Here is a 26,468-nt window from a genome sequence, read left to right as displayed (position 1 = left end):
CTACACATAGGATGGAGGTCTAGAGGAGTGCCCGTGATGCCAAACTGCAACATAGTAACAATCAGCACCTACAGGAGGAAAATGGAACAGGGTAGAGAATAGAATCAGGACCTTTCAAGAGACAAGTGGAGGAGAATTTGGGGTGGGGAGGTGGGGGGGGGGGGGTGCATAATTGAGCCAGAAACAACTTAATTTTCCATAGCTCTCTGGACCTATCTCTCCCTCCCTCACACCTCCTCCCCCCACCCCCACCACCCACCCACCACCATACACTGGTAGAGGGACCACCAAAGTATTGGTATGTGCTATTTGGAGCCCAACAAATTTACTTACAGCAAACTTGTAGAATTGAAGTGTGAGAAACAGCTCCCAATTTTCAGAAACCAAAGTTTGCACACCAGGTATTTGCTCCAAAAACAAATCGGAGCATCAAATACTCAAAGAATAATTATTTAAAAATTAGTGGTAATAACACCTTTAGGGGGCACCTTTTTTTTTAAAAAAAAGGGACAGGTAGTGAAAGAAAAGCAAAAATAAACCAATTTTTTTTTCTTTGCTCTATCCCAAAAAGGGGAGTGGAAAAGCAACACATCTGGACAACAAAATGAAAATTTAACTCACTCATTGTGACCACCATAGTGACTCACCTACACATTCCACAAGAGTAATTTGCCGAGCCACTGTTCTCTGGATGAGGAAAGGAAGACCTGAGCCACTGCCTGATGTGCAGGAGTGATCCAACAGATCCTGTGTGAAAAAGAAATTATCCGATAAAATGAACAGCAATTATTTGTTTTTCAAAAAATGCTTTAATCTCCGTTTTTTTTTTAAAAAGACAACATAATTTATTGTTTCTTGAGTTAAACATAGCTGCAGACAGCAATCATTTCCTTTGAATACAAAACTATTGCTATAGGCACCTTCTCTATAGCTCTGGTCAGCTATCAATGCAGGAAGCGTTGACAAGACAAGGTCCTGCTGCACCATGTTACATGTACAAGTGCACATTCTGTGTAAAATTTAAAGCATCATTCATGTTAGCAAGTTAGATAAAACGATAACTGAAATCTTTGCACATCACAATTGTCCAACTAGTTTTCCAATACATTGTAAATTACATAATAGATTCTCGGTTTGAAAGAAGAAAGGGGTTCGGTGGCTCAGCTTATGAATGTACATAAAACATTCTGGTACTGATAGGACATAGATTCTACTCCAGGTCATGGGCTCCACTCCACAATTATACCATAACAAGTTCCAAGCTCCTTAAAAACAAATTGCATATGTACCTTTTCTTGGTGGGTACATGGGGGAATAAAGAATACTCTAATGAATTTCCAAGAACAGAATAGGAATACTGTCTTTTTTTTCTTGCAAGTATACATTTAGAAAATGTATGAGGTAGAAGATATAAAAACGTCAAGATCTATAAAATCTGGCCAGTTTTCAGAATAATGTGACAAAAGCAGCAAACCTATTTGATGTAAATAATTAACATGATACAACAGTGCATTTGACCAGAGACAGGGAAGCAAACATAAAAGCCTTACAAAAAAGGATAAAAATAAAAGAACAATCCTTACTGCTAAGGTGCTATCTCCAACATTTGAGGCAATCAGTCCATCAATGGCACCATACTCAACCTCTCGAGCATTTAGTCTTTGCATCTGATTTTGGTGGAGTTTTCGCAATATCAATACTGTCACCATGGAGACAATGATCAGCACAATTACTGGAGCAATAACGACAATAGCCAGGGTTCTTACACTGTAACCCAATGCTGCTCCTTGCTGTGACTTTCCTTTGGAAATAAGGAAAAGTATGAAAAAACAAGCATTTATTTACACTAAACCTCAAATGTTTCATGGACATTTCATATTACCATGTTGAAGTATTCACATAAAATGACAATGTGGAGGTCAAAGAGGATATAAAGATACATTCTTTTAGAAAGCAGTAATGCTTTTCCTATCCATCAACCCTATTCAAAAGCAGCAAAATTAAACAGATATACTTCTCCAACGATTCAGTGAATTAACTCAGTGAATTACTAAACCATAAAGACCAGGAAGGTCTCAGGTTCAAACTCAGGTCCATGTTGAGTTTGACAATCTCAATTGAGGCAGTTGTTGGGACAGTAGTTTGGCTTCACTTCCCCTTCATTTGGCAGGAAGGGGAAGGAAGAAAGCAAAACCACAACCAAAATTCCCACTCCTATTCAATATCCAGTGATTCCCTTTGAAGTTTGTATGTATCGGCATCAGACGAGGCATAACCAAACCTGCTCCGTGATTGAATTAGACTAACATTCAGTGAAGATCCACTGTTATGAACAGGTGAGAAGGGGTCTAGGGGTTCCATCTCAGCCTTTGCCTGGTTTAACTGTAACAGGGTTTAATTTTTAAAACATCGTGTTTTTAGCTCCCCTTCAGTGAATACTTGTTCAGTGCTCCAATTGTAAGGCAAAGAAATCAGACAGGTTTTCTTAGAATAAAATAAGAAAGGTGGAAGTTTATTCATCTTAAACTCTAATCCAGTTAACGACTACGAATGTGCGACGCGACCACGTTAGCATGCATACGCGATAAACACACACGCAAAGAGAGACAGAAAAAGTGGAAAGAATAAAGGGGAAAAGTTCAAGGCAATATCTGGTAGTTATTTACTGTCCTTTGAGTTCAATGTGGAGTCTTTGGTTGCCGGTAAGTTCTGCTGTTCGTTGGGGCCCAGTGCACGCTTCAACTTGTTTCAATGTCAGAGTCTTTTCTCTCTTGAGGTTTACGTGTCTTCAGTGGGACCGGTGGCTTGGGAGAAAGAGAGAGGGGGACAGCCAGGAGAGAGGCTTTCTTGTTCCAGCTTCAGTTGCAAAACTGCCTTCTGTTCCTTTCTGTGTGGCACAAACAAAAAAACCAAGTTGGCCAGCAGGTCAGTCATGTGACTAACTGGCTTAACCACTTCTGCGTTTGTGGATTGTATTATATAAGCAGGCCGCGGAATGCAATTCCTTACACCCTCAATATCTGGTGATCAAAATCCATTTGGGTTAATTGGATCAGGGAATAGTCCTTTGTCTCCACAAGCAGAGTCTCTCAATATGCAAATGTTCTTCCAGCCCAAATGTCTGGTGATCTCTTTAACAAGTCATTTCTTCACTCCAGCAACAGTTTAAGACTTATGTTCATGTGACAAAATTAATATGACTCATTCTTGGCAGGTGGGGCTCGTAATCCAGAAACCAGGCTAAGGCCCTGGGGACATGGGTTCAAATCCCACCATAGCAGCTGGTAGAATTTAAATTCAATTAGTTATCAATAATCTGGAATAGAAAGCCAGTCTCAGTAATGGTGCCATGAAACTATCGATTGTTGTAAAAACCCAGTTGGTTGACTAATGACCTTTAGGGAAAGAAATCTGCCATTCTCACCTGGTCTGGCCTACATGTGACTCCAGACCCACAGCAATGTCGTTGACTCTTAACTGCCCTCTGAAATAGCCTAGCAAACCATTCAGTTATCAAGGGCAATTCTATATGAACAACAAATGCTGGCCTTATCAGCGACGCCCACATCCCATGAAAATATTTTTTTAAATTACACTTGCTTCCTTCATCCAAGTCATTGATATAGATTGCAAGTAGCTGAGGCCCAAGCACTGATCCTGGTGGCACCCCACTAGTTACAGCCTGCCAATATGAAAATGAGCCATTTATACCTACTCGTTAGCCAATCATCAATCCATGCTAATATATAACCCCAATCTCATAAGCCTCAATTTTGAGTAATAACCTCTTGTGTGGCACCTTAATGAATGCTTTGTGAAAATTCAAATGCACTGCATCCACTAGTCCCACCTTATTCACCCTACTAGTTACATCCTCAAAAAAAACCTAAAATGTGTCATACAGAATTTCCCTTTCATAAATCCATGACGATTAGGCAGAGTGGAAATTATAATTTTCTAACTGCTGTTACTACATCCCTAATAACAGATCCTAGTATTTTCCCTACTACTGTCAGGCTAACTGGTCTATAGTTCCGCTCTCTCTCTTCCTCCTTTCTCGAATGGCAGGGTTACATTTGCTACCTTCCAATCCATGGAGAATATTCTAGAATTTAGACTGGAATCTCAGTTGAAGTCGCCAGTGGTCTCACCCGATTTGCTTTCTTAGAAATATCCAAGTGTCACCTCAAACCAGCTAATCTGCATTCAAGTGGTTTTGTATTGTTATCTTGGCAAGAATATTGAGCACAATATTTGGCTGTAGTGATGGGCCCAACTGGAACAACCTCATACAAGCCAAAAACACAGAAGCAAACAATACATTAAAAAAAAAGAAAATCCAGATAATGAGATAGAAACAAGCAGACGATCAGCTCCAACCTGCATAATTCTCAAGACACCAAAAGTTTAGAGAAAGTGTGCATTTCAACACTGGTCCCAATTCCACTATGCTTCCTCTTGAAGGGGAGTTAAATATCTCTCTCTTGTTGATACACTGTTCAACATCTGCTCTTATTTGTTGAAAAGTCATCTGGAATCCAAGATCAAGTACACGTAAAATTCCACTGAAGTGCATCAACTGGATCAGTCAAATCACAAATAAGCACAAAAAAGTTAAATATTTGCTTCAAAGGTTAAGCTGTTGCAAATCTCGATCACCTACTAGAAATTCTATTGGAACACCAATATGGAACACCAGGGTGGTCAACGTAGCTTCACATCCACAATACCATGTACCATGTTCTCAAATTTGGCTGTTTTATTTAACTGTGTGCCCATTCCAGTCATGATATATATTGGAGCTGAAGTACATCAAGGTCCTCTCTGTACTGCAGTGTGAAGGCGTGCAAGGAGAACATCAAATTATATTGTATTGTACAGGGGTGCTGAAGCAGAGTAGTTGAAATTAAAATTTGATATGACTTAAAATGGTAGAGAAAAAGGAACTAACCAGTAGCACTGGATTCATCATGTATGAATCCAATGTTCAGAACTGATGAGAGCTGGGCAACAAATCCTTACAAACAGCAAAACCTAAACCAAAAGGTCTCTTGTACTTCTTTCAATTTCGTATACTGCATTCACTGCTCACAATACAGTCTCCTCTACATTGGGGAGACCAAACGTAGATTGGGTGACCGCTTTGCAGAACACATCCGCTCAGTCCGAAAACATGACGCTGAGCTTCCTGTCGCTTGCCATTTCAACACACCCCCCTGCTCTCATGCCCATATCTCTGTCCTGGGCTTGCTGCAGTGTTCCAGTGAACAGCAACGCAAGCTCGAGGAACAGCATCTCAATTACCGATTAGGCACGCTACAGCCTGCCGGCCTGAACATAGAGTTCAATAATTTCACAGCACGACTGGCCTCCCTTATTTGTTTGTTTTATTTTATTTTAGTCTGTTTCATCATTCATTTTTTACCATGTGCCTGCCCACTGTCTTTTTTTTTCAGGTTTGTACTTTGGCCAGGGCTGTTCATTATTCAGTCAATTAACACCCTCTCTGCACTAATGCAGTGTCTTTCACCACACCATTATCACACCCTTTGCCCCTTGACCTTCTGGTCAGTTATTCTCTGTGACCCTCTGTCCTATCAACACCTTCCCCTTTGTTATCTTTTGCCCCACCCCCACTTTATTTGCTTAAAACCTATTACATTTCTAATCTTTGCCAGTTCTGATGAAGGGTCACTGACCTGAAACATTAACTCTGCTTCTCTCTCCACAGATACTGCCAGACCTGCTGAGTATTTCCAGCATTTTCTGTTTTTAAACCAAAAGGTTTTGTTGCTTGAATTAGTGAACATGCTAACAAGAGCTACAAAAGAAGCATTGCAATAATCACTCAAAATTCACCTATAAAGTATACCATGGTGAAGTTTACATATTTCAAAGACAGCCCAAACCTGGTTTGAAATCTAGGGAAAGAGCATTTGTCCAACAGAGAACCAGGTATTGCCATAATAAAAACAAACATTGCTGGAAGTACTCAGCATCCGAGTTCCAGATGAAAGTTCACAGACCTGAAACGTTAACTCTGTTTCGCTCTCCACAGATGCTGCCTGACGTGCTGAGTATTTCTAGCACTTTGTTTTTATTTCAGATTTTGCTTCAGTATTTTGCTTTTATTAATAAGTATTGCCACCTGCCCATTAGGAAAAAGTTGTTAGCTTTGATTTTGTTATTAGTTTTAACTTAGCACTGAAGTAACATTTAATAATAGAAAAATAAAATAGCAAAAATTATCCGACATAAGTCATTGTGCTACCAACTCAAAAGAATGGATGATTGTAGATCCACTGTCTCAATGGGTTAAAAAAAAACTCCAGCATTGGTACAAATCCCCAAACTGTTATTGTGAGGAATTTAAAGGAAGTGCGCAAGCTGCATAACATTAATTGCCAATAAATATAGCAGTTAATAAGGCATTCTACATGTTGTAAAGAAAGTATGGGAAGCCCAAATATGTGAATTTCTACATGCCTTTACCTTTACTACAGGCAGCAGAAAAATGAAAGATGAGATTAGCTACCTGTGACAGTATATCTGTGTCTGGGAATTTGTCCCATCAATAACTTGTCTGAAGGAATTCCGAAAGCCTGGAATTTGATTGCAATCACCAGATGCACCAAATTGTAGGACTGATCTACTGAAGAGGTCTGCAGAAAGCTAAATAAAGCTGTTTCAGTTCATGATGATAAAGATTCCCTTGAGATTTGGCCCTATTAATAAGTGCCATAACAGCTGCAAATTAATTACTCCATATCTGTATTCTGTTGCACTGTATATTTTAGTTTTTATATTTTCATGATTAAATGCAACAGACTATGGTAACCTGCAGATATTATACTATAAATTGGCGCTGAACAGATATTGATTTATAATATTTTGCTCTATTTTGAGAGATACTTTCATGAAAAATTACCGTATAACAAAAGCTAAACACAATCTGACAGTCTGAAGCCGACTGACAAAAATTGAGGATAACATTCCCAATCAAAAAATGAAAATATTTTCACAACCCCTAGCATCAAGTTAGGGGAGCAGCTTCAATACCCTTTAAAAGAGGTGCTGACCTTTTACAACATATCCGGTGAACTGAACTGAATACTACACTATCTCAGATATTCATCACATTGTAATACATGCACAAGGTTGATCATCTTATTGCAACATCGACACAAGCAGTCTATTTGGAAATAGTCTTTGGCCTTATTTGGGTTTCCTCCGGGTGCTCCGGTTTCCTCCCACATGCCAAAGACTTGCAGGTTGATAGGTAAATTGGCCATTAGAAATTGCCCCTAGTATAGGTAGATGGTAGGGAAATATATAGGGATAGGTGTGGGATGTGATAGGAATGTAGGATTAGTGTAAACGGGTGGTTGATGGTCGGCACAGACTCGGTGGGCCGAAGGGCCTGTTTCAGTGCTGTATCTCTAAACTAAACTAAACTTATTCCTCATTTATCAGCTTGCTGAAGTCATCTAAATTTGATATTACAAACCTGAATGACTGCAGACATAAAAGGGAATGAGAGAATAAGTCTACAAATAGTTAATCTCCTTAGTACTTAAAATAATTATATCACCACAAAAGATTGGCCCTCTGAATCACCTACCACTACCTCTAAAGTCACTAAGCTTATGAATGAAGAGATTCAACGCTTATATTTGGTATTATTAAAGCTGTCTGGAGACAAGATAGTTGGAAGGCCAGTACAACAGTGAAACTCCTCCAGTAGCCAAAAATCAGCAACTTCAGCATTCGACACAGGATACCATACCACAGCAGTCAGTGTGCTTTGAGAAAGCTCACCTCTTGTTGCTGGGCTCAGTATTGTCTAAAACCTTAAAAACTAGTGGAATAGAAAAGAGACATCGACAGAGTTACCTAGTACAATGTCATAAAACTACAGCCAAGCAATCAGTCCCTTACAAGATCAGGACCAATTGGCAGAGAGAAAGCCATGCCACAGCTAATGCCAGACCTCCAAATCTAAGAGCTAAAACATGTATTTCAATATTCTGCATCGATCCAAAATGTCTACACAGAATACCAACAGAGGAGCTTCAAATATTTTCTCACAGATGGCATTACTTGAAACACTGTCCATGCAAAAGCTTAAAAGGCAGAGTTAACAATCTTTAAAAAAAGCTGAATTTCTTTGCCTGCAATAGAAAAGCAAGTACTAACACAAAAATGAGAGAGGTAACTTAATGCATGAAAATACATGTAACTATTCGACAACTATGACCTTTCAAGAACTCAAAACATCAGCTGCAGACATCGGCTCAGTTTTACATGTATGCTGTTGACACCCAGTTCTACCTCTCCATCACCACCTTTGACCCCTTTGCTGCCCCATATCGCAAGGTCTGACCTCCAGGCTTGGATGAACTACAATTTCATCCAGTTAAACATTGCAAAGACCAAAGTCATTGGCTTCAGCCCCTCACCACAAACTCCTGACCCTTCCTACCAACTTGATCCCTCTCTTCAGCCACTGCCTCACAGATTGACCCAGATGGTTTGTATTTTGTGTCCTATTTAACTCCAAGCTGAGCTTCTGACCCCATATCCTCCCCATCACAAAGACCGCCTACTTCCATCTTGCAAGATTGACTGCCTACACTCCTATCTCAGTTCATCTGTTGCTGGAAACACTCATCCATATCTTTGTCACCTCTAGACTTGGCTATTCCCGTGCTCTCCTCACTAGTCTCTGACCCACCCCCTCCTTACACTTCAGCTCATCCAAAACATCAAAACCTTATCCTATCCTGTACAAAATCCTCCTCACCATCCTGCATTGGCTTCTGCTCCAACACTTCAAATTTAAAATTCTCAACTTCATGTTGAAATCCCTTTATGGCCTTGTCCCTTTCTACATCTATAACCCCTCCTCCAGCCCTCCAACCTCCTCTGAATTATTTGTTTCTCTGACCTCAATTCAATGGAAAAGAATTTTAAAAACATATGTAATAAAAGGCAAAACATCTCAACACCCAAAATGATTAAATCAAAAGGTGATGACGACAAAATAAGAGAAGATATTAGCCTATAAATTCTATTGTTTACATGTGAAGGATGCTAACATAAATCACATGATCAATATAACTAGACTGCGATCAACAAGTTATTCAGATCAGATTATTCTGAGCCCTGCAAACATTTAAAACACAAATATAATCGCATGGATTTGAACCAGGCCTGCTTATCTAGGTATTCAGGTAATATCTGAAAATAAATTGATGTAATTGCCGAGGGAGAAAAATGGGAAACAGACAGAGTCCACAGAGCTGACAGAAAAAGAGAAAATCAAGTAGTATTTTTCCCCCACTGGTGATCAGTAGCAATCAATGGATGAGGCTTAAATAGAAGTTGCATCTCTAGAAATAGATGAGGCAGTGGAAAGTAAGTGACAAAATGAGGAAAAGGCAATGTGAATATTGATCATCTGAATTATGAACCAAACTGATAACAGTGATAGAAAGTGTGAAAAACATTTTGTTCTGAGCAAAACAACTTGACCTGCACTCTTGGTATGCTAAGCAACGCTGTGTACAACAGCATAAAACTAGAAATAATAAAGCTAGTAATCATTTTTCGCTGTTTTTAAAAACAGAATTTTAACTTTTGTAAACAAAGGTAAGAGATAAGTGTACAGCAATTGTGGGCAAGATCCCCACATGCAGTATATATTCAAAGAACAGTGCAGGAGGATACAAAACAAGATTATGTATGATTTAACAATACAAAAGTGCTAATAGTCTTCCATGGTTCACTGCTATGATCTCCCAGATAAAGTTCATACACTCAGATCTAAGCATTTGAACTCAGTTTGCATTACTCGCAAATGGCAGGAAAGTATGCAGTTCTAGAAGTTATTGAGTTCACCAGACAATGCACTACAGTGCATATGTTCTATACACATGTACTTTCTCTCCACTGCTGCACAGCGTGAATTAGTGTTGTAAACATCAGACTTCTGCTTAATACGGACAGTTGGAAACTAAGTGGGCTGGATTTTACCATCTCCCTGACATCGGGGGTCGTAGCAGGGGAGGGGTGGAAAATTCCTCCAGGAGAGGCCTGCCATGAGCCTCGACACTGCAACGGCCCTGCCCTATGTTACTGCTGGCGACGAGGCCTCGGGGCAGCCTCCCAGCCGCACAGCGAGGCAAATTAATTTAAATAAATTTTAATTCTCACATAGTTACTTACATCCTTGCTACGGCAGTCCCACGCCAATATTCCGGCCAGTTCCCGGACTCCGTACATTCGGATTTCGGTTCGGAGATCAGAGGTGGCACACTGGTGGGGAGGAGGGAGGAGTGAAGCTTTCAGGGCGAATGGGGGTGGTGGGGAAGCAGAGAAAACTCTTGCTACTGGTTGAGGGTATGGTGGGAAGGGGTTGATGGTCAAAGTTAATGAAGTTTGGTGGGGTAAGTTCAGGGGAGGGATGGGCAAAGGGATTGGAACTTGGAATAAAATTGTAATTGTAATTTTTTTTTTTATGAACTATCCCTTTAAAAATTTAAATGCCTCGGAAGGGACTGAAGCCCTTTAGGAATGGCGCCTGCGCAGTGGAGCTGGATGCCGTTGCCAGAGTGCCCGCCCCCTCTGTGTCATCAGAGGCAGGGGTTCCGTCCGTTCCATGTAAATTAGCCACTGCGCTAAATATCGGGCGGCTCAGCGGCACACATCTCACGCATAAGCCACGCCGTTTTTGAAGCTCGCCACCGAAAAATTCAGCCCACTATGTCGATCACAGTGTTCCGATCGGGCCCAGTGTTCTACAAGAAAAAAAGGTTTTACCTTTTGGTGGCAGTTGAGCTGTAATGTTCATATTACACAGATTGCCATGGCAACATTCTACTGTCTGATCCGCTGATGGTGGAGTCTTGCATGTCAGCTTGCTCTGTTCATACACCTGGAAGCAACCTTTTTGATAAACTAGATGACCATCATTTATGCTCAGTGAAGCAAAGCACTGCTGCCCTTCACACCGGTCCTCTCCGCCACAAAACATCCCTTCACACACACATTTATAAAGGCCTGCATTTAATTTCGGCTCATCTGCAAAACAAAATTCAAAAATAAGTTGAGCTACGAAAGAAATTTAAGAAGCAGTCAGTCAGTCAGTCAAACAAGCCCACGACAACATGCAAACACAATAAACTAAGAATTGTGTTAGCACAAGATGTACCAAAACTCAAATTTTGACTGTCCGTGTGTATCTTTCACATAAGGGTTCCAAACGTTTCAAATCTCAGAATCACAAGACTTATTAGGTAAATTGAAGTCATGCTGCTTAGAAAATGACACAATAAGCAGCATATTTCAGTATTTTTCCCATTTTGTTCTGTTACTTCATTTGATACAAGGCAACGATTTCTACTACAGAACTCTACAAATATTTCAGCAGTCTTGATCCAAACTTGAACTGCAGCTGGGGTGTGGGGAGGTAAAGTAGTATCTGGATAGAGGAAGTAAAAATGTCAGAAAGTCACCAGTTTTAATGAACGATGCACAAGAACTCTAAACCCCACCCAAATTTATGAAAAAGTGCAACCTATAATATTTAAGAGGTCTTAAACCAATTTCCATTATAAATAAAGTTTGTGCCTCTCAGGACCTGATTTCCAATACCAACAGAGAGCTGCTTTGAATAACTTCAGACCTTGCAGCAATAGATATGGCAGCGGCCATCCCTCGATTCGAAGATGACGTCTACTCAAGATCACCAGTTTCTCCCATAGGTCTTCAGCTGATTTTCAACCTGCAGATCTTTGGGCAGATGGGGCAGGACGTCCCATTAGGTAATGGGATCCGGAGTGCAGGATCTGCTTCCTTTTCTTTCCTTCTCTTCTGCCTCTCAGCCTCATCATTAAGGCGTTTGGACTCAAAGCATGATGCAGCTTGACGGACAAGTTGTCACCTTTTGAATGATTGGTAGCAAAAGTTATGTTTACGCCGGGTTGCTGGATATATTTAGATCTATCTGATTTATCTCAGAGGGATGCAGATATCACACTTGTATTAAATTACCAACTGGTTTATTTACAGCACTTAAAAATATCTCAGCTCTTACAAGATCTCAGTACAATGTCTTCTCAGTCTGTTTTGTAGAACATTCCAGCACTGTCTCTTTTTAAAACAAAGAACAGTACAGCACAGGAACAGGCCATTCAGCCCTCCAAGCCTGCGCCGATCTTAATGCCTGTCCAAACTAAAACCTTCTGCACTTCCGGGGACCGTATCCCTCTATTCCCATCCTATTCATGTATTTGTCAAAATGCCTCTTAAACGTCGCTATCGTACCTGCTTCCACCACCTCCCCCGGCAGCAAGTTCCAGGCACTCACCACCCTCTGTGTAAATAATTTGCCTCGCACATCCCCTCTAAACTTTGCCCCTCGCACTTTAAACCTATGTCCCCTAGTAACTGACTCTTCCACCCTGGGGAAAAGCTTCTGACAATCCACTCTGTCCATGCCACTCATAACTTTGCAAACCTCTATCATGTCGCCCCTGCACCTCCGTCGTTCCAGTGAAAACAATCTGAGTTTATCCAACCTCTCCTCATAGCTAATGCCCTCCAGACCAGGCAACATCCTGGTAAACCTCTTCTGTACCCTCTCCAAAGCCTCCACATCCTTCTGGTTGTGTGGCGACCAGAATTGCACGCGATATTCTAAGTGTGGCCGAACTGAGGTTCTGTACAGGTGCAGCATGACTTGCCAATTTTTATACTCTATGCCCCGACCGATGAAGGCAAGCATGCCGTATACCTTCTTCACTACCTTATCCACGTGCGCTGCCACTTTCAGTGACCTGTGGACCTGTACGCCCAGATCTCTCTGCCTGTCAATACTCCTAAGGGTTCTGCCATTTACTGTATACTTCCCACCTGTATTCGATCTCCCAAAATTCATTACCTCACATTTGTCCAGATTAAACTCCATCTGCCATTTCTCCGCCCAAGTCTCCAACCAATCTATATCCTGCTGTATCCTCTGACAATCCTCATCATTATCCGCAACTCCAACAACCTTTGTGTCGTCCGCAAACTTACTAATCAGACCAGCTACATTTTCCTCCAAATCATTTATATATACTACAAACAGCAAAGGTCCCAGCACTGATCCCTGTGGAACACCACTAGTCACAGCCCTCCATTCAGAAAAGCACCCTTCCACTGCTACCCTCTGTCTTCTATGATAGAGCCAGTTCTGTATCCATCTTGCCAGCTCACCTCTGATCCCGTGTAACTTCACCTTTTGTATCAGTCTGCCATGAGGGACCTTGTCAAAGGCTTTACTGAAGTCCATATAGACAACATCCACTGCCCTTCCTTCAATCATCTTCATCACTTCCTCAAAAAACTCAATCAAATTAGTGAGACACGACCTCCCCTTCACAAAACCATGCTGCCTCTCGCTAATAAGTTCGTTGGTTTCCAAATGGGAGTAAATCCTGTCCCGAAGAATCCTCTCTAATAATTTCCCTACCACTGACGCAAGGCTCACCGGCCTATAATTGCCTGGATCATCCTTGCTACCCTTCTTAAACAAAGGAACAACATCGGCTATTCTTCAGTCCTCTGGGACCTCATCTGTAGCCAATGAGGGTACAAAGATTTGTGTCAAGGCCCCAGCAATTTCGTCCCTTGCCTCCCTCAGTATTCTGGGGTAGATCCCATCAGACCCTGGGAAATTATCTACCTTAATGCTTTGCAAGACGCCCAACACCTCCTCCTTTTTGATAACGACATGACCCAGATTATCTACACTCCCGTCCCTAGGCTCATCATCCACCAAGTCCTTCTCTTTGGTGAATACTGACGCAAAGTACTCATTTAGTACCTTGCCTATTTCCTCTGGCTCCACACATAGATTCCCTCCTCTGTCCTTGAGTGGGCCAACCTTTTCCCTGGTTACCCTCTTGCTCTTTATATACATATAAAAAGCCTTGGGATTCTCCTTAATCCTGTTTGCCAATGACTTTTCATGACCCCTTTTAGCCCTCCTGACTCCTTGTTTCAGTTTAGTTTCAAACTCTGCAGCTCCACCCATCGGCTTAAGGAATCATGCACAGTAACCACAGATAAGTGGACAGACTAATATAATCAAACCCAGATCAAACACCACAGCAAGCTCCTCCTAGTCATCAATGTCAATGTTGCCGCGCTTCAAAAAGAGCTTCAGAATGTCTTTGAAGTGTTTTCTTGGTCCTCCCTTGTAACATTAGCCACTTGTGAGTTGAAAAAACAGGACCTAGCGGGGGAGACAGCTGCCGGTCATCCAGACATAGTTTCCAGTCCATCAAAGTTGGTTTTGCAAGAGTTTTGCCTGAATGCTTGTGGAGCTGGCGTCAGGAAGGACATTCGTGTTTGTTCGACGGTCCTCCCAATGAATCCAGAGGATGCAGCAGAGGCATTACTGATGGAATTTCTCTAGTGCACTTATGTGTCACCGATACAAAGTCCAGGTCTCGCTGCAGTACAGGAGCGTGGTGACAACAACTGCTCTGTGCACTGGGACTTTTGTTGACTTGAGGTGGCCTAGGCTCTCAAACACTCGCTGCATAATTTGTAGAAGGCTGAGCTGTGCAGCTGATCCAGTGTTGGATCTTCTAGTCAATGGTGGCCTTTTGAGTGGGATGGCTGCCAACGTATGGGAAGTATTCAACATATTCCAAAGCCTCTCCTTCAACATATATGGGAGGTGGAATATTCGACTGACCAGGTGTGGATTGATAAGAGTTTTGTTTTGGCAACTTTCAAGGACAGGCTGAGTCTCATGTATGCAGAATTGAAGAGATCAAGAGTGGCTTGCAAATCTGATGCAAAATGGGCAACACTGCAGTCATCCGCAAACTGTAGATCATGTATATCTATGGTGGTCAGTTTAGTTTTGGCACAGAGGCAACTGAGGTTAAAGAGATTTCCATCTAGGCAGTGTTTAATGCTCACACCAGAGGGCAGCTCATCTTTAATGAGGTGAGTAGCCACTGTCAGGTAGAGTGCAAATAGTATGGGGGCTATCACACAACCCTGCTTGACCCTGGTCCAGATTTTGAAGTCATCTGTTTCAGATCCTCCACTCAAGACAATTGCAGTCATATCATCATGGAGCAATTGCAGGATTGTGATGATGTTTCTTGGACATCCAAATCTTTGGAGCACAATCCACAGAGCCTTGCGGTTTGCTGAGTCAAGCACTTTGGTCAGGTCGATGAATGCAATAAAGAGTGGCGTCGTTCTCGATATTTTTCATGGATTTGTCGGGCAACAAAGACTATGTCGGAGGTGCATCTGGAAGGTTTCGGGGGGAATTTCATCAGCCACAGGAAGTAGGTGATTCAGCAGAATGCTTGTCAGGATTTTCGCTGCTATGGACAAGAGGGAAATACCTCGATAGTTTCCACAGCATGATTTATTGCCCTTCTTGAAGATAGTTACAATTGTCACATTCCTGATGTTAGGAGGAGTTCTTTTCCCCCCACAATCTGTAGGATAAGCGCATGGCGCCTTGATGTGAGCAAAAGTCCACCAGCTTTGAAAACTTCATCCGTTTGATTGCTTGTTGCAGCTCTCCCATCAATGGTGGTTCATCCATGGATCCTACCAGAAGATACTAGTGGATAGCCTAAAGGGTATTAGCTGCCACTATGGATTCACAGTTGAGGAGTTGCTGAAAATATTCTTTCCAGCGTTAACGGATGGCAGTCGTCCTTAAGAATGGATGTAACATCCTGTGAGCGAAGGGGATTTTGTCCATTTGATCTTGGTATATAGATGGCCCTGGTGGTTTGAAGTGGAAGGTCAGCCATGATCATATTGAATGGCAGGGCATGCTCGATAGACTGAATGGCCTACTCCTGCTCCTATGTTCCTAACCTGTAACCTGCATGGCCACCTCTAGAATGGAAGACAAGCAGGTGCAAAGTTTAAAAGGGACAAATTTGCAAGATGCTTCAGTGCAAGATAAAAGTAAACAGACTGAAATTCAAATAATAGTATCACCTGCCTCTGAGTTCTCACAATCAGACAAGTTTTAGTGAATTGTCATTTGATGGTCAATGGTCAATTCAAAGGGCTATGAAGGAGAGAGAGGAGAGGAGCGGAGCAGAGAGGAGCTAACTGGGGCATCTCCATTAAACAGAATTCCATCAGATGTTTCAGGAAGAAAGATGTGAGGCGATATCAAGACCATGGAAAATCTAGCAGTCTTGCATCATATTTGGTGGAGGCAGGAGCAGTGGTGCTGAGGACCAGACAAATGTTTGCAAATAGCTAAAAGGCAGCAGGAAAAGGTGCAGATGTCGGTAAAGAAACATATACTATTAGCCTTAACATGGTTTTGTTTTGGCAAAAGGTAATTTACTGCAACTGCAGCAAGATTATGCTAGCCAGAGCTTTTGGAATGGTCACGAAGGCCCATATGATGAGTGTCTGTGAACTGTATAAATAATTATGATTGTCTTTTTTGGTTTTTTTTGCTTTCTTAATGTTTCAAATTAAAACTGATTTCTCCAAATTTACAGAATTACAGAATTGTTACAGCACAGGAGGCCATTCGCCTCATCGCTGGCTCTCCGAAAGAGCAATTTACCTAATGCCACTCCCCAGCCTTCTTCCCGTAGCCCTGTATATTCTTCCTTTTCAGATAATAATCCAATTCCCTCTTGAATACTGGATTGAACCTGTCTCCACCACACTCTCAGGCAGTGCATTCCAAATCCTAGCCATTCGCTGTGTGAAAATGTTTTTCCTCATGTCACCATTGCTTCTTTTGCCAATTACCTTAAATCTGTGCCCTCTTGTTCTAGATCCTTCCACTAAAAAGAACAGTTTCTCCCCATCTACTCTGTCCAGACCCTTCATGACTTTGAAGGCCTCTAACAAATCTCCTCTTAACCTTTTCTTCTCCAAGGAAAACAGTCCCAACTTCTCCAATCTATCCACGTAACTGAAGTTTCTCATCCCTGGAACCATTCTTGTGACTATTTTCTGCACTCTCTCCAATGCCTTCACACCTTTCCTAAAGTGTGGCGCCCAGAACTGGACACAATACTCCAGTGTTCTATACAAATTTAACATAACTCGCTTGCTTTTGTACTCTGTGCCCCTATTAATGAAGCCCAGGATGCTATATGCTCTATGAACGGCTCTCTCAATTTGGTCTGCCACCTTCAATGATTTATACACAAGCACACCCAGGTCCCTCTCCTCCTGCACCCCCTTTAGAATTGCACCCTTTATTTTATATGGTCTTTCCAGGTTCTTTCTATCAAAATTAATCACTTCACACTTCTCTACATTAAATTTCATCTGCCACTTATCTGCCCATTCCACCAACTTGTCTATATCCTCATGAAGCTCTACACTATCCTTCTCACAGTTCACAATGTTTCCAAGTTTCGTATCATCCTGGGTTTTTGAGTCCCATTCTTCCTGCATTTTCTCCCAGTTTCTGATACTAAAAAAACTAAAAAGGCATCTTAAAAAATCCACGTCTCTAAAACAAGTAATAAAAACTTGACTTTAATGATTCATAACTAGATTGAACCATTTCTTTCACTACACCATCCTGCAGTTCACGCAACAGGGTGAATTACACGTAATCTGACACCAACTTTATAGAGCAGTTTGACATTTAAAAAAAAATTTTAAACAGCCAGTATGCATTGATCAACATTTCCACTAAAATTTACTTGTTATATTAACCAAATTTCACTGTTTCCTCTGGAGACTTGCAGTATACTCTAACATTGGACTATTCAGGCATCTTGTTACCTTTTCTTTTTCTAAAATGATCTGATTTATTTTCCAGTTTCACCAATTTCATTTCTCTTTCCCAGTTCTCCCACTTCAAGGTCTCTTCAGGCTATGCATTCGGATATTACAGTTATTCTATACTGTTAGAGTTACAATGGCTCCAAATTTAGCTCTTTTCCAGTTGCAAAAGTGTTTAGGTCACTTCAAAACTACACTGTAAATATACAAGATGGAAGTGCTGATTTCAGACAATTTCAATTTATCCACTGCAGTAAAATCACAAGTTGTTGGTTGGGGTTGCAGATTCCACACCCCAAAATAAATAATCCTTCCAGTGATAGAATCTCATTGTAGTGTTGCATAGTATATTCAACACATACATCACAGAACTTTAAAATATCTTAGCTCAAATATAGCTACCACAAAGTACGTATTCTACTTTTGGTAAACCAAAACAGAACTGGGGTTTCTACAGAATAGAAACTAGTGGAGTCGCAATAATTCAGCAAAAGGAAATAGGTTTCTATTAATGCCACTGAAGTCAGCTATTAGGCAGGATCAATAAACTTGCATTTGTATAGCATCAGATACTCCAAATGACTTCACAGGCAATGAATTACTTTTGAAGTATAGGCACTGTTGTTATGTAGACAAGAGTGACTACAAGGATCCACAAAGAGCAAATAGGCTGAATGACTGATAAATCTATTTTAGTGTGTTGGCCAAAACACCAGGAGAACTCTTTGCTCTTCTTGAATACTGCCAAGGCATCTTTTACTGAGCAGACAGATGGGGCCTTTGTTTAATGCCTCATTAGAATGACAGCATGTTTAAAGTAGGGGGTGGCCCATGGGCCAGTGGCAGCACTCATACCTGGGAAAGTAGGTTGCAGGTTCAAGTCACAGTCCTGAAAATTGTGCACATAATCCAGGCTAGTATTTCAGTGCAATACGAAGGAATGCTGCACTGTCAGAGGTGACATCTTTCAGAGATGTTAACCCAATGTACCAGTTTCCTTCTCCTCAGGTGAATGTTAAACATCCCATGGCACTATTTGAAGAGCAGGGCAGTCTATCCCTCAATCAATATCACCAAAACATCTCATCATTCATCTCATTGATCTTTACGGGACCTTGGCTTAACCACACAGCCTTCTGATTCAGAGGCAAGAGTGCTACCAAGTAAGTCTATCAAACATGTCTGTATATAATGACACTACTATTCCCAGCCAGAATGGAGGTGATTGAGTTATTTATCCGCCAATCATGCCTGGAGATCATACTGCTGTAAGTGGCAGATTTACCCAACATGCATAATTTGTATGTAACTATCCTCCAACCACTGTATGTTGCTGGACAAATCACCCTGCTTTTAATCAGGAGGCGTTACTGTAGCTTTAGTCATGAATTCTGTTTGCTATATTTCATAAACACTCTTTAAAGTGACTCCACTTCCTTAGTAACAAGACATTGTTTTCTGTAAAATAGGCTGTTTTCTCCAAGTCCTGCTGTAATTCCAAACCCACCTCCAACTCATTGGCTGACACAGCGGCATTAATAGATACTGATCAAACACTGAGACGAATCAGCAACCAGCTGAAAACTCCCTCAAGCTTTTGCTGTCAATGGGTAAGCATCCATGGGGTGATTAGCGCTTGAAATATCCAGGAACAAAGAGCCTCCAAGACGGGATCTTAAGCTGAAACCGTTGTTTAGCACAGGACGCTCTCTTGGTAAAGGATTTGAGGCTTGCGTTCAGCACAGCCACCCGAAAGATTGTTAAGCAGCTGATAACCACTTAAAATTGCCAGCTACTGCTCATGAAAGAGACTGCATGGTATTTTGGTGACCAGCACTTGAGCCAACACCCTCTAATACTGACCAGCTCATGGGAGTAAACTAGTCATTTTAGAGGATTTTGAGCGCTTGTTACAACCAGGTGAGAAAGACGTCTTGGGGTCCCTTTCAGCCTTCACCTGCTCTTACCCGAACAGGGCTTTATTTTTAAACACACTGTTTTTAGCTCCCCCTTAGTGAATCCTTGTTCACTGCTTTCCAATTATAAGGCAAAGAAACCAGCAGAAACAGACTTTCTTAGGTTTAAAGGGGAAAAGTCGAAATGTATTAAACTTGAACTTAAAGTCTAATTCGATTAACGCCTACGGATACACAATGCGCCCACACTAGCATGCATACGCGATACATACCATCTCCAACGAGAGAGAATCTAACCATCTCCACTTGACATTTAACAATCACTGAATGCCCCACCAGCAACATCCTAGGGGTAAGTATTGACCAAAAACTGAACTGGAGCAGCCATATAAATACTGTGGCTACAAGAGCAGATCAGAGGCTGGGAATTCTGTAGCGAGTAAATCACCTCCCAACTTGACAAAGCTCCCCAAACCTGAAATTCCTTTTTTTTTAAAAAAAAAGAGATACAGCACTGAAACAGGCCCTTCGGCCCACCAAGTCTGTGCCGACCATCAACCACCCTTTTATACTAATCCTACATTAATCCCATATTCCTACCACATTACCACAATTCCCCTACCACCTACCTATACTAGCGGAAATTTAGAATGGCCAATTTACCTATCAACCTGCAAGTCTTCGGCTGTGGGAGGAAACCGGAGCACCCGGCGAAAACCCACGCGGTCACAGGGAGAACTTGCAAACTCCGCATAGACAGTACCCAGAATTGAACCCGGGTCGCTGGAGCTGTGAGGCTGAGCTGCTAACCACTGTGCCGCCCTTTCTAACAGCACTGTGGTGTACCTACACCACATGGACTCCATCGATTCAAGAAGGTGGCTCACCACCACCTTCTCAAGGGCCATTAGGGATGGACAACAAATGCTGGCCTTGCCAGCGACGCCCACATCCCATGAATAAATAAAAAAGTAGAGCCCAAATACACTGCTTCACTAAAAATTAAGCACTGATTAGGCACGAGTAGAGCAGCAAAGGAAGCGTATGAGAAGAGACTGACAGCCAATATAAAAGGCAATCCAAAAGTCTTCCATAGGCATATAAATAGTAAACGGGTGGTTAAAAAGGAGTAGGGCTGATTAGGGACCAAAAAGTCGATTTATGCATGGAGGCAGAGAGCACAGCAGAGGTATTAAATGTGTACTTTCCATCGGTCCTTACCAAGGAAGGAGATGCTGCCAACGTCACAGTGAAAGAGGATGCAGTCGAGACGCTGCATGGGCTAAAAATTGATAAAAGATGAGATATTAGAAAGGCTGGCTGTACTTAAAATTGATAAGCCACCAGCACCGGATCAGATGCATCTGAGGATACTGAGACAATTAAGGGTAGAAATTTCAGAGGCACTGGCCATAATCTTCCAGTCCTTGTTAGATACTGGGGTGTTGCCAGAGGACTGCAGAACTGCAAATGTTACACCCTTGTTCAAAAAAGGATGCAAGGATAAGCCCAGTCAGCTTAATCTCAGTGGTGTAAAAGCTTTTAGAAACTATAACCCAGGGCAAAATTAACAGTCACTTGGACAAATGTAGATTAATTAAGGAAAGCCAGCATGGATTTGTTAAAGGCAAATTAAGTTCAACCAACTTGATTGTGTTTCTTGATGAGGTAACAGAGGGTTGATGAAAGTAATGCAATTGATGACGTGCACATGGACTTCCAAAGGTGCCACATTAGAGGCTGTAACCATTCTATAAATTCCATTACTCATAGAATCAATCTCTTGTTGAAAAAGTAATTCAGTCATAGAGTCATATTAGCACAGAAACAGGCTCTTCGGCCCATCGTGTCTGTGCCGGCAATCAAGCATCAATCTATTCTAATCCCATTTTCCAGCACCTGGCCCGTAGCCTTGAATGCTACAGCATTTCAAGTGCTCATCTAAATACTTCTTAAATGTTGTGAGGGTTCCTGCCTCTACCACCCCTTCAGGCAGTGTGATCTAGATTCCAACCACCCTCTGGGTGAAAAATGTTTTCCTCAAATCTCCTCTAAACCTACCCCTTACCTTAAATCTATGCCCCCTGGATATTGACCCCTCCGCTAAAGGAAAAAGTTTCTTCCTATCTATCCCCCTTATAATTTTGTATACCTCAATCAGGTCCCCCCTCAGCCTTCTCTGCTCTAAGGAAAACAACCTTAGCTATGAATCTCCTCTGCACTCCCTCCAGTGCAATCACATCCTTCCTATCGTGTGGCGACCAGAACTGTACACAGTACTCCAGCTGCAGCCTAACTAGCATTTTATACAGCTCCATCATAACAGCCCTGCTCTTACATTCTATGCCTCGGCTAATAAAGGCAAGTATCCCATATGCCTTCCCAACCACCTTATCTACCTGTGCTGCTGCCTTCAGTGATCTATGGACAAGTACACCAAGGTCCCTCTGACCTTTGCACTTCCTAGGTTCTACCATCCATTGTATATTCCCTTGCCTTGTTAGTCCTCCCAAAATAGTCCTTCTCAAGATTAAATTCCATTTGCCACTGCTCTGCCCATCTCATCAGCCCATCTATAATTGTCCTGTAATCTAAAGCTTTCCTCCTCACTATTTACGACATCACCAATTTTCGTGTCATCTGCGAACCTACTGATCATACCTCCTATATTCACGTCTAAATCATTAATGTAAATTGAAAACTTTAACTAAATGCCTGCATAACACAAGCCACAGGAGTGGGCAAATAAGACCTCTATTAAAAACTGGACTGCCGACCCAAAAACTGACTGTCAAGTCCACAAGTGGCAACTCCCAAACTTCCTACAGGAGAAACAATACCTCAAAACCATATCCTACATGGAAACAAAGGCCAATTAAAAACCTTTGCATCCATTTGAACACGTCTTTCCTTTCACACAGGTGTCTAATATTTCAGAATTCACGTTAAGCCCCAAATTAGATCTACATTTGTACATGACAATAAAACATTCTAGGTAACAAGAGAATTCAGCATTTTTTCATTGAGGAGAAGGGGTTACATGTGAATTGTTAAGCTGTTTTATTTCAGCAAGGTGAATATATAGACTAGCTGTTGCAAACAGACTTAATGAATTCACTCCATACAAGTTAATTTTGTGCAATAATGACATCTTTTCTAATTTCCTAAACAAACTGGCAAGTTTCGTCCATTTTGTCAGGAAGAATAAAAAAGCACATTATCTAAATGGTGAGAGATTGCAGAGCTCCAAGATGCATAGGGATCTGGGTACCCTAGTGCATGAATCATAAAAGGTTAGTATGCAGGTACAGCACGTAGTTGGGAAAGTTAATAGAATGTTATCGTTTATCGTGAGGAGAATTGAATACAAAAGTAGGTGGTTATGCTTCAGCTATACAGGGCAGTGGTGAGACCACATCTGCACATCTATGTACAGTATTGGTCGTCTTATTTAAGGAAGGATGGAAATGCGTTGGAGGCAGTACAGAGAAGGTTTACTAGACTAATACTTGGAATGGGCAGGCTATCTTGAGGAAAGATTGGACAGGCTGGTCTTGTATCCGCTAGAGTTTAGAAGAGTAAGAGGCAACTTGATTGAAACATAAGATCTTGAGGGATCTTGACAGGGTGGATGTGGAAAGGATGTTTCTACTTGTGGGAGAATCTAGAACTAGGTGTCACTGTTTAAAAATAAGGGGTCGCCCATTTAAGACAGAGATGAGGAGAAATTTTTTCTCGGAGGGTCGAGTCTTTGGAACTCTCTTCCTCAAGAGGCAGTGGAAGCAGAGGCTCTGAATAATTTTAAGGCAGAGGTAGATAGATTCTTGATGAGCAAGGGGGTGAAAGGTTATTGGGGGTAGGTGGGAATGTGGAGTCATCAGTTCAGGCATGAACTGATTGAATGGCGGAGCAGGCTCAAGGGGGCGAGTGGCCTACTCCTGCTCCTAATTCGTAGGTTTGTATGACTCTGCGGGGAAAACAATTTCCAGTTAGTATATTCACTACCACCTCTCCGTGCCTTTAACCACCTTCCATCTAGCTAGCTTTTTTTTGAAACTCAATACATTTTGCTTGAAAGCATTAAAAAAATAACTCATTTTCAATTTCTTTCCATGGAAAAATGATCAAATAATCCCAAACATTCCTCTTAAACGTGGTTGTTAGTGCTGGAGAATGCAAATTACCAGTGTCAGGATCAAACACCTATAGATCAGGTATAGCATTCCAGAGTAAAACTTCCTCCAGTCTTCCCCAATAACATGGCATATCCCCAACCTCAGTACACTCACTACTGCACAAGCATGGCACTTTTGCCATTTCTCAGCCATCCTATGGTCCTTCTGAATGCTGAATTTGAGGCATTGTTTTGTGCTATAACTTCAAATGTAGGGGGGTGGTGGAAAAGACCTTCAAATGTATACCAATTGCAGACAGCAGATACAGACCTCAGGTGATTTTCTGAGCAAAGGGCAACAAGCAACACAAACTTGACTTTAATTATGTTACTTTTTTTTTTTACTTTTGGCCCAATTTAGATAGAAACGAATTCAAAATCTACTGGGAGGAATCAAGGGATATGGGGAACGGGCAGGAAAGTGGACTTGAAGCCCAAGATCAGCCATGATCATATTGAATGGCAGGGCAGGCTCAACAGGCCATGTGGTCCACACCTGCTCCTATTTCTTATGTTCTAAATTTCGCTCAAGCTAATCAATTTCCACCCACTTTCAACTCCTGATGTGCATATACACACACACTCACATCCTTAATAGGAGCAAATTCTTGACGGTGCCATGCTCGACGCAAATAATTCCTATTTTTGATACTTATACACAATACTGCCATCTGCAGAGCAGAAAGGAAAATATACAGCTGAGGGAAATCGGAGACAGAAACAGTAACAAACAGATCAGACAGCATCTGTGGAGAAAACAGACAAGTTAAATGTTTCAGGCCTGACGAAGCATCAATATCTCAAATATTAACTGATCTGTTCTACCCAAAAACACTGCCTGACCAGCTCAACATTTCCGACATTTTGTGCTTTTCTTACTGCAACATTCAGCCCCGAGCCAATAGACATTTTCCACAATCACTTGTTGATTTAGTTTATTTAACACCCAGCTTGCCAAAGATGATGTCAACCAACTTAATCGATGCTGTGTACACAAGTTTTTTTTTTAAAACCATTGCATACACCCCTCTTCTCACCAAGTAGTAACCTCCTGACACTGCCTTAAAATTTTCCAGTGAACTCTAGATATAACCCACAATCCAGTAAGAAGGAGTGCTTACAAGGACTGCACCTTGAGAAGTTCAGCAGGCCTATGTAGTTCTGTGTCCATTCAGTATAAATATACATACCAGTTAAATCTGCACTAAATTCCTTGGAAATATTATACAAATTCAAGTATTAACTCAATATTACTTGCATGTTTTAGTATAGAGGAACATCTCAAAAAGGACTTTGCACAAATTACTGGGGAGGCAGTGGCGTAGTGGTAATGTCACTGGACTAGTAATCCAGAGCCCAGGCTCTGGGGACATGGGTATGAATCCCACCATGACAGATGGTGAAATTTGAATTCAATTTTAAAAAGTCAATAGTTGTATGAACCCATCTGATTCACTAATGCACTTTAGGCCTTCCCTTTAGGGAAGGAAATCTTGACATCCTGACATGGTCTGGCCTACATGTGACTCCAGACCCACAGCAATGTGGTTGACTCTTAAATGCCCTCTGAAATTGCCGAGCAAGCCACTCAGTTCAAGGGCAATTAGGGTTGGGCAATAAATGCTGGCCTAGCCAGTGACGCCCACATTCCACAAACAAATAAAAAACAATTGCCTTCTGAAATACAGAGATTATTGTTAAATAGGCAAACACAGGAGTCATTCTATGTCAGCAAAACAGTCACAAGATGAATGGTAAAAAAAAAAACAATTTTGGTCTTGCTTAGGGGAAGAAATGATGGCCAAGATACTGGGAAAACCATCTGGCATAACATCCACCTAAACCACGAGGACAGGCAGATAAAATACCAGAATAATATGACAAACAACATTCAATATGAAAAAGGTCACTTCTATCTCAACCTCCCTTTCCTCTCCAAAGTCTTTGATGTGCTGTCACCTCACAAATCTGTGCTATTTTTCTCCAACTTCATGTTTAATTTCTCAGATCACCTTTCTGTCCCATCATAGCACTGAAACAGCCTTGATCAAAGTCACAAATGACATCCTATGCCGCTGTGACTGTGGTGCTCTAACCCTCCTCATCTTTCTCTGTCTGCAGCCTTTGATACAGTTGGCCAGACCATTATCTCCCAATGCCTCTCCCCCACTGTCCAGCTTAGTAGGGCGGAAGCTATACGTCTGCTTCCACTCTTACCTGTAGAGTTGTAGCTAGAGAATCCCGTGCAATGGCTTCTCTTCCCTCCCTGTTATCTCTTTAGTAACCCCAAGGATCTATCCTCCTCCCTTTCCTTTCGCCCATCAAACTGCTGCCCGTTGGAATCACAACCTGAAAATATGTCTGCCTCCACGTGTATGCTGATGACATCTAATTCTACCTCATTACCACATCTCTCAATCCCTCCTCTTCCTTGATGTTGTAAAAATGCTTGTCCTGGATGAGCAGTAATTTTCTACAATTAATTATTGGGAAGACTGAAGTCACTGTTTTCGGTCCCCACCACAAACTTAGTTCCCTAGACACCCCACTCACTACTGTTCCGGGTTAAAATC

General features: G+C 41.6%; 1 protein-coding gene across 4 annotated transcripts in view; it reads right to left on the bottom strand.

The window, feature by feature from the left end:
• LOC137372021 (activin receptor type-1-like) overlaps positions 1–26,468 on the bottom strand; it is a 138,199-nt gene that overhangs the window by 58,861 nt on the left and 52,870 nt on the right. For all 4 annotated transcript variants that reach the window (XM_068035291.1, XM_068035290.1, XM_068035292.1 and 1 more), the window contains 3 exons: positions 10,822–11,082; positions 1,584–1,801; positions 648–747 (listed from right to left, as the gene is read on the bottom strand). In XM_068035291.1, coding sequence (XP_067891392.1) covers positions 648–747; positions 1,584–1,801; positions 10,822–11,082 — 579 coding nt within the window. The remainder of the gene's footprint in view (positions 1–647; positions 748–1,583; positions 1,802–10,821; positions 11,083–26,468) is intronic.

This window comes from Heterodontus francisci, chromosome 7, assembly GCF_036365525.1.
Source record: "Heterodontus francisci isolate sHetFra1 chromosome 7, sHetFra1.hap1, whole genome shotgun sequence".
NCBI classification, from domain to species: Eukaryota; Metazoa; Chordata; class Chondrichthyes; order Heterodontiformes; family Heterodontidae; genus Heterodontus; species Heterodontus francisci.
Note: the sequence above shows the minus strand (reverse complement) of the source record. Positions and strands in the feature narration are given on the sequence as shown.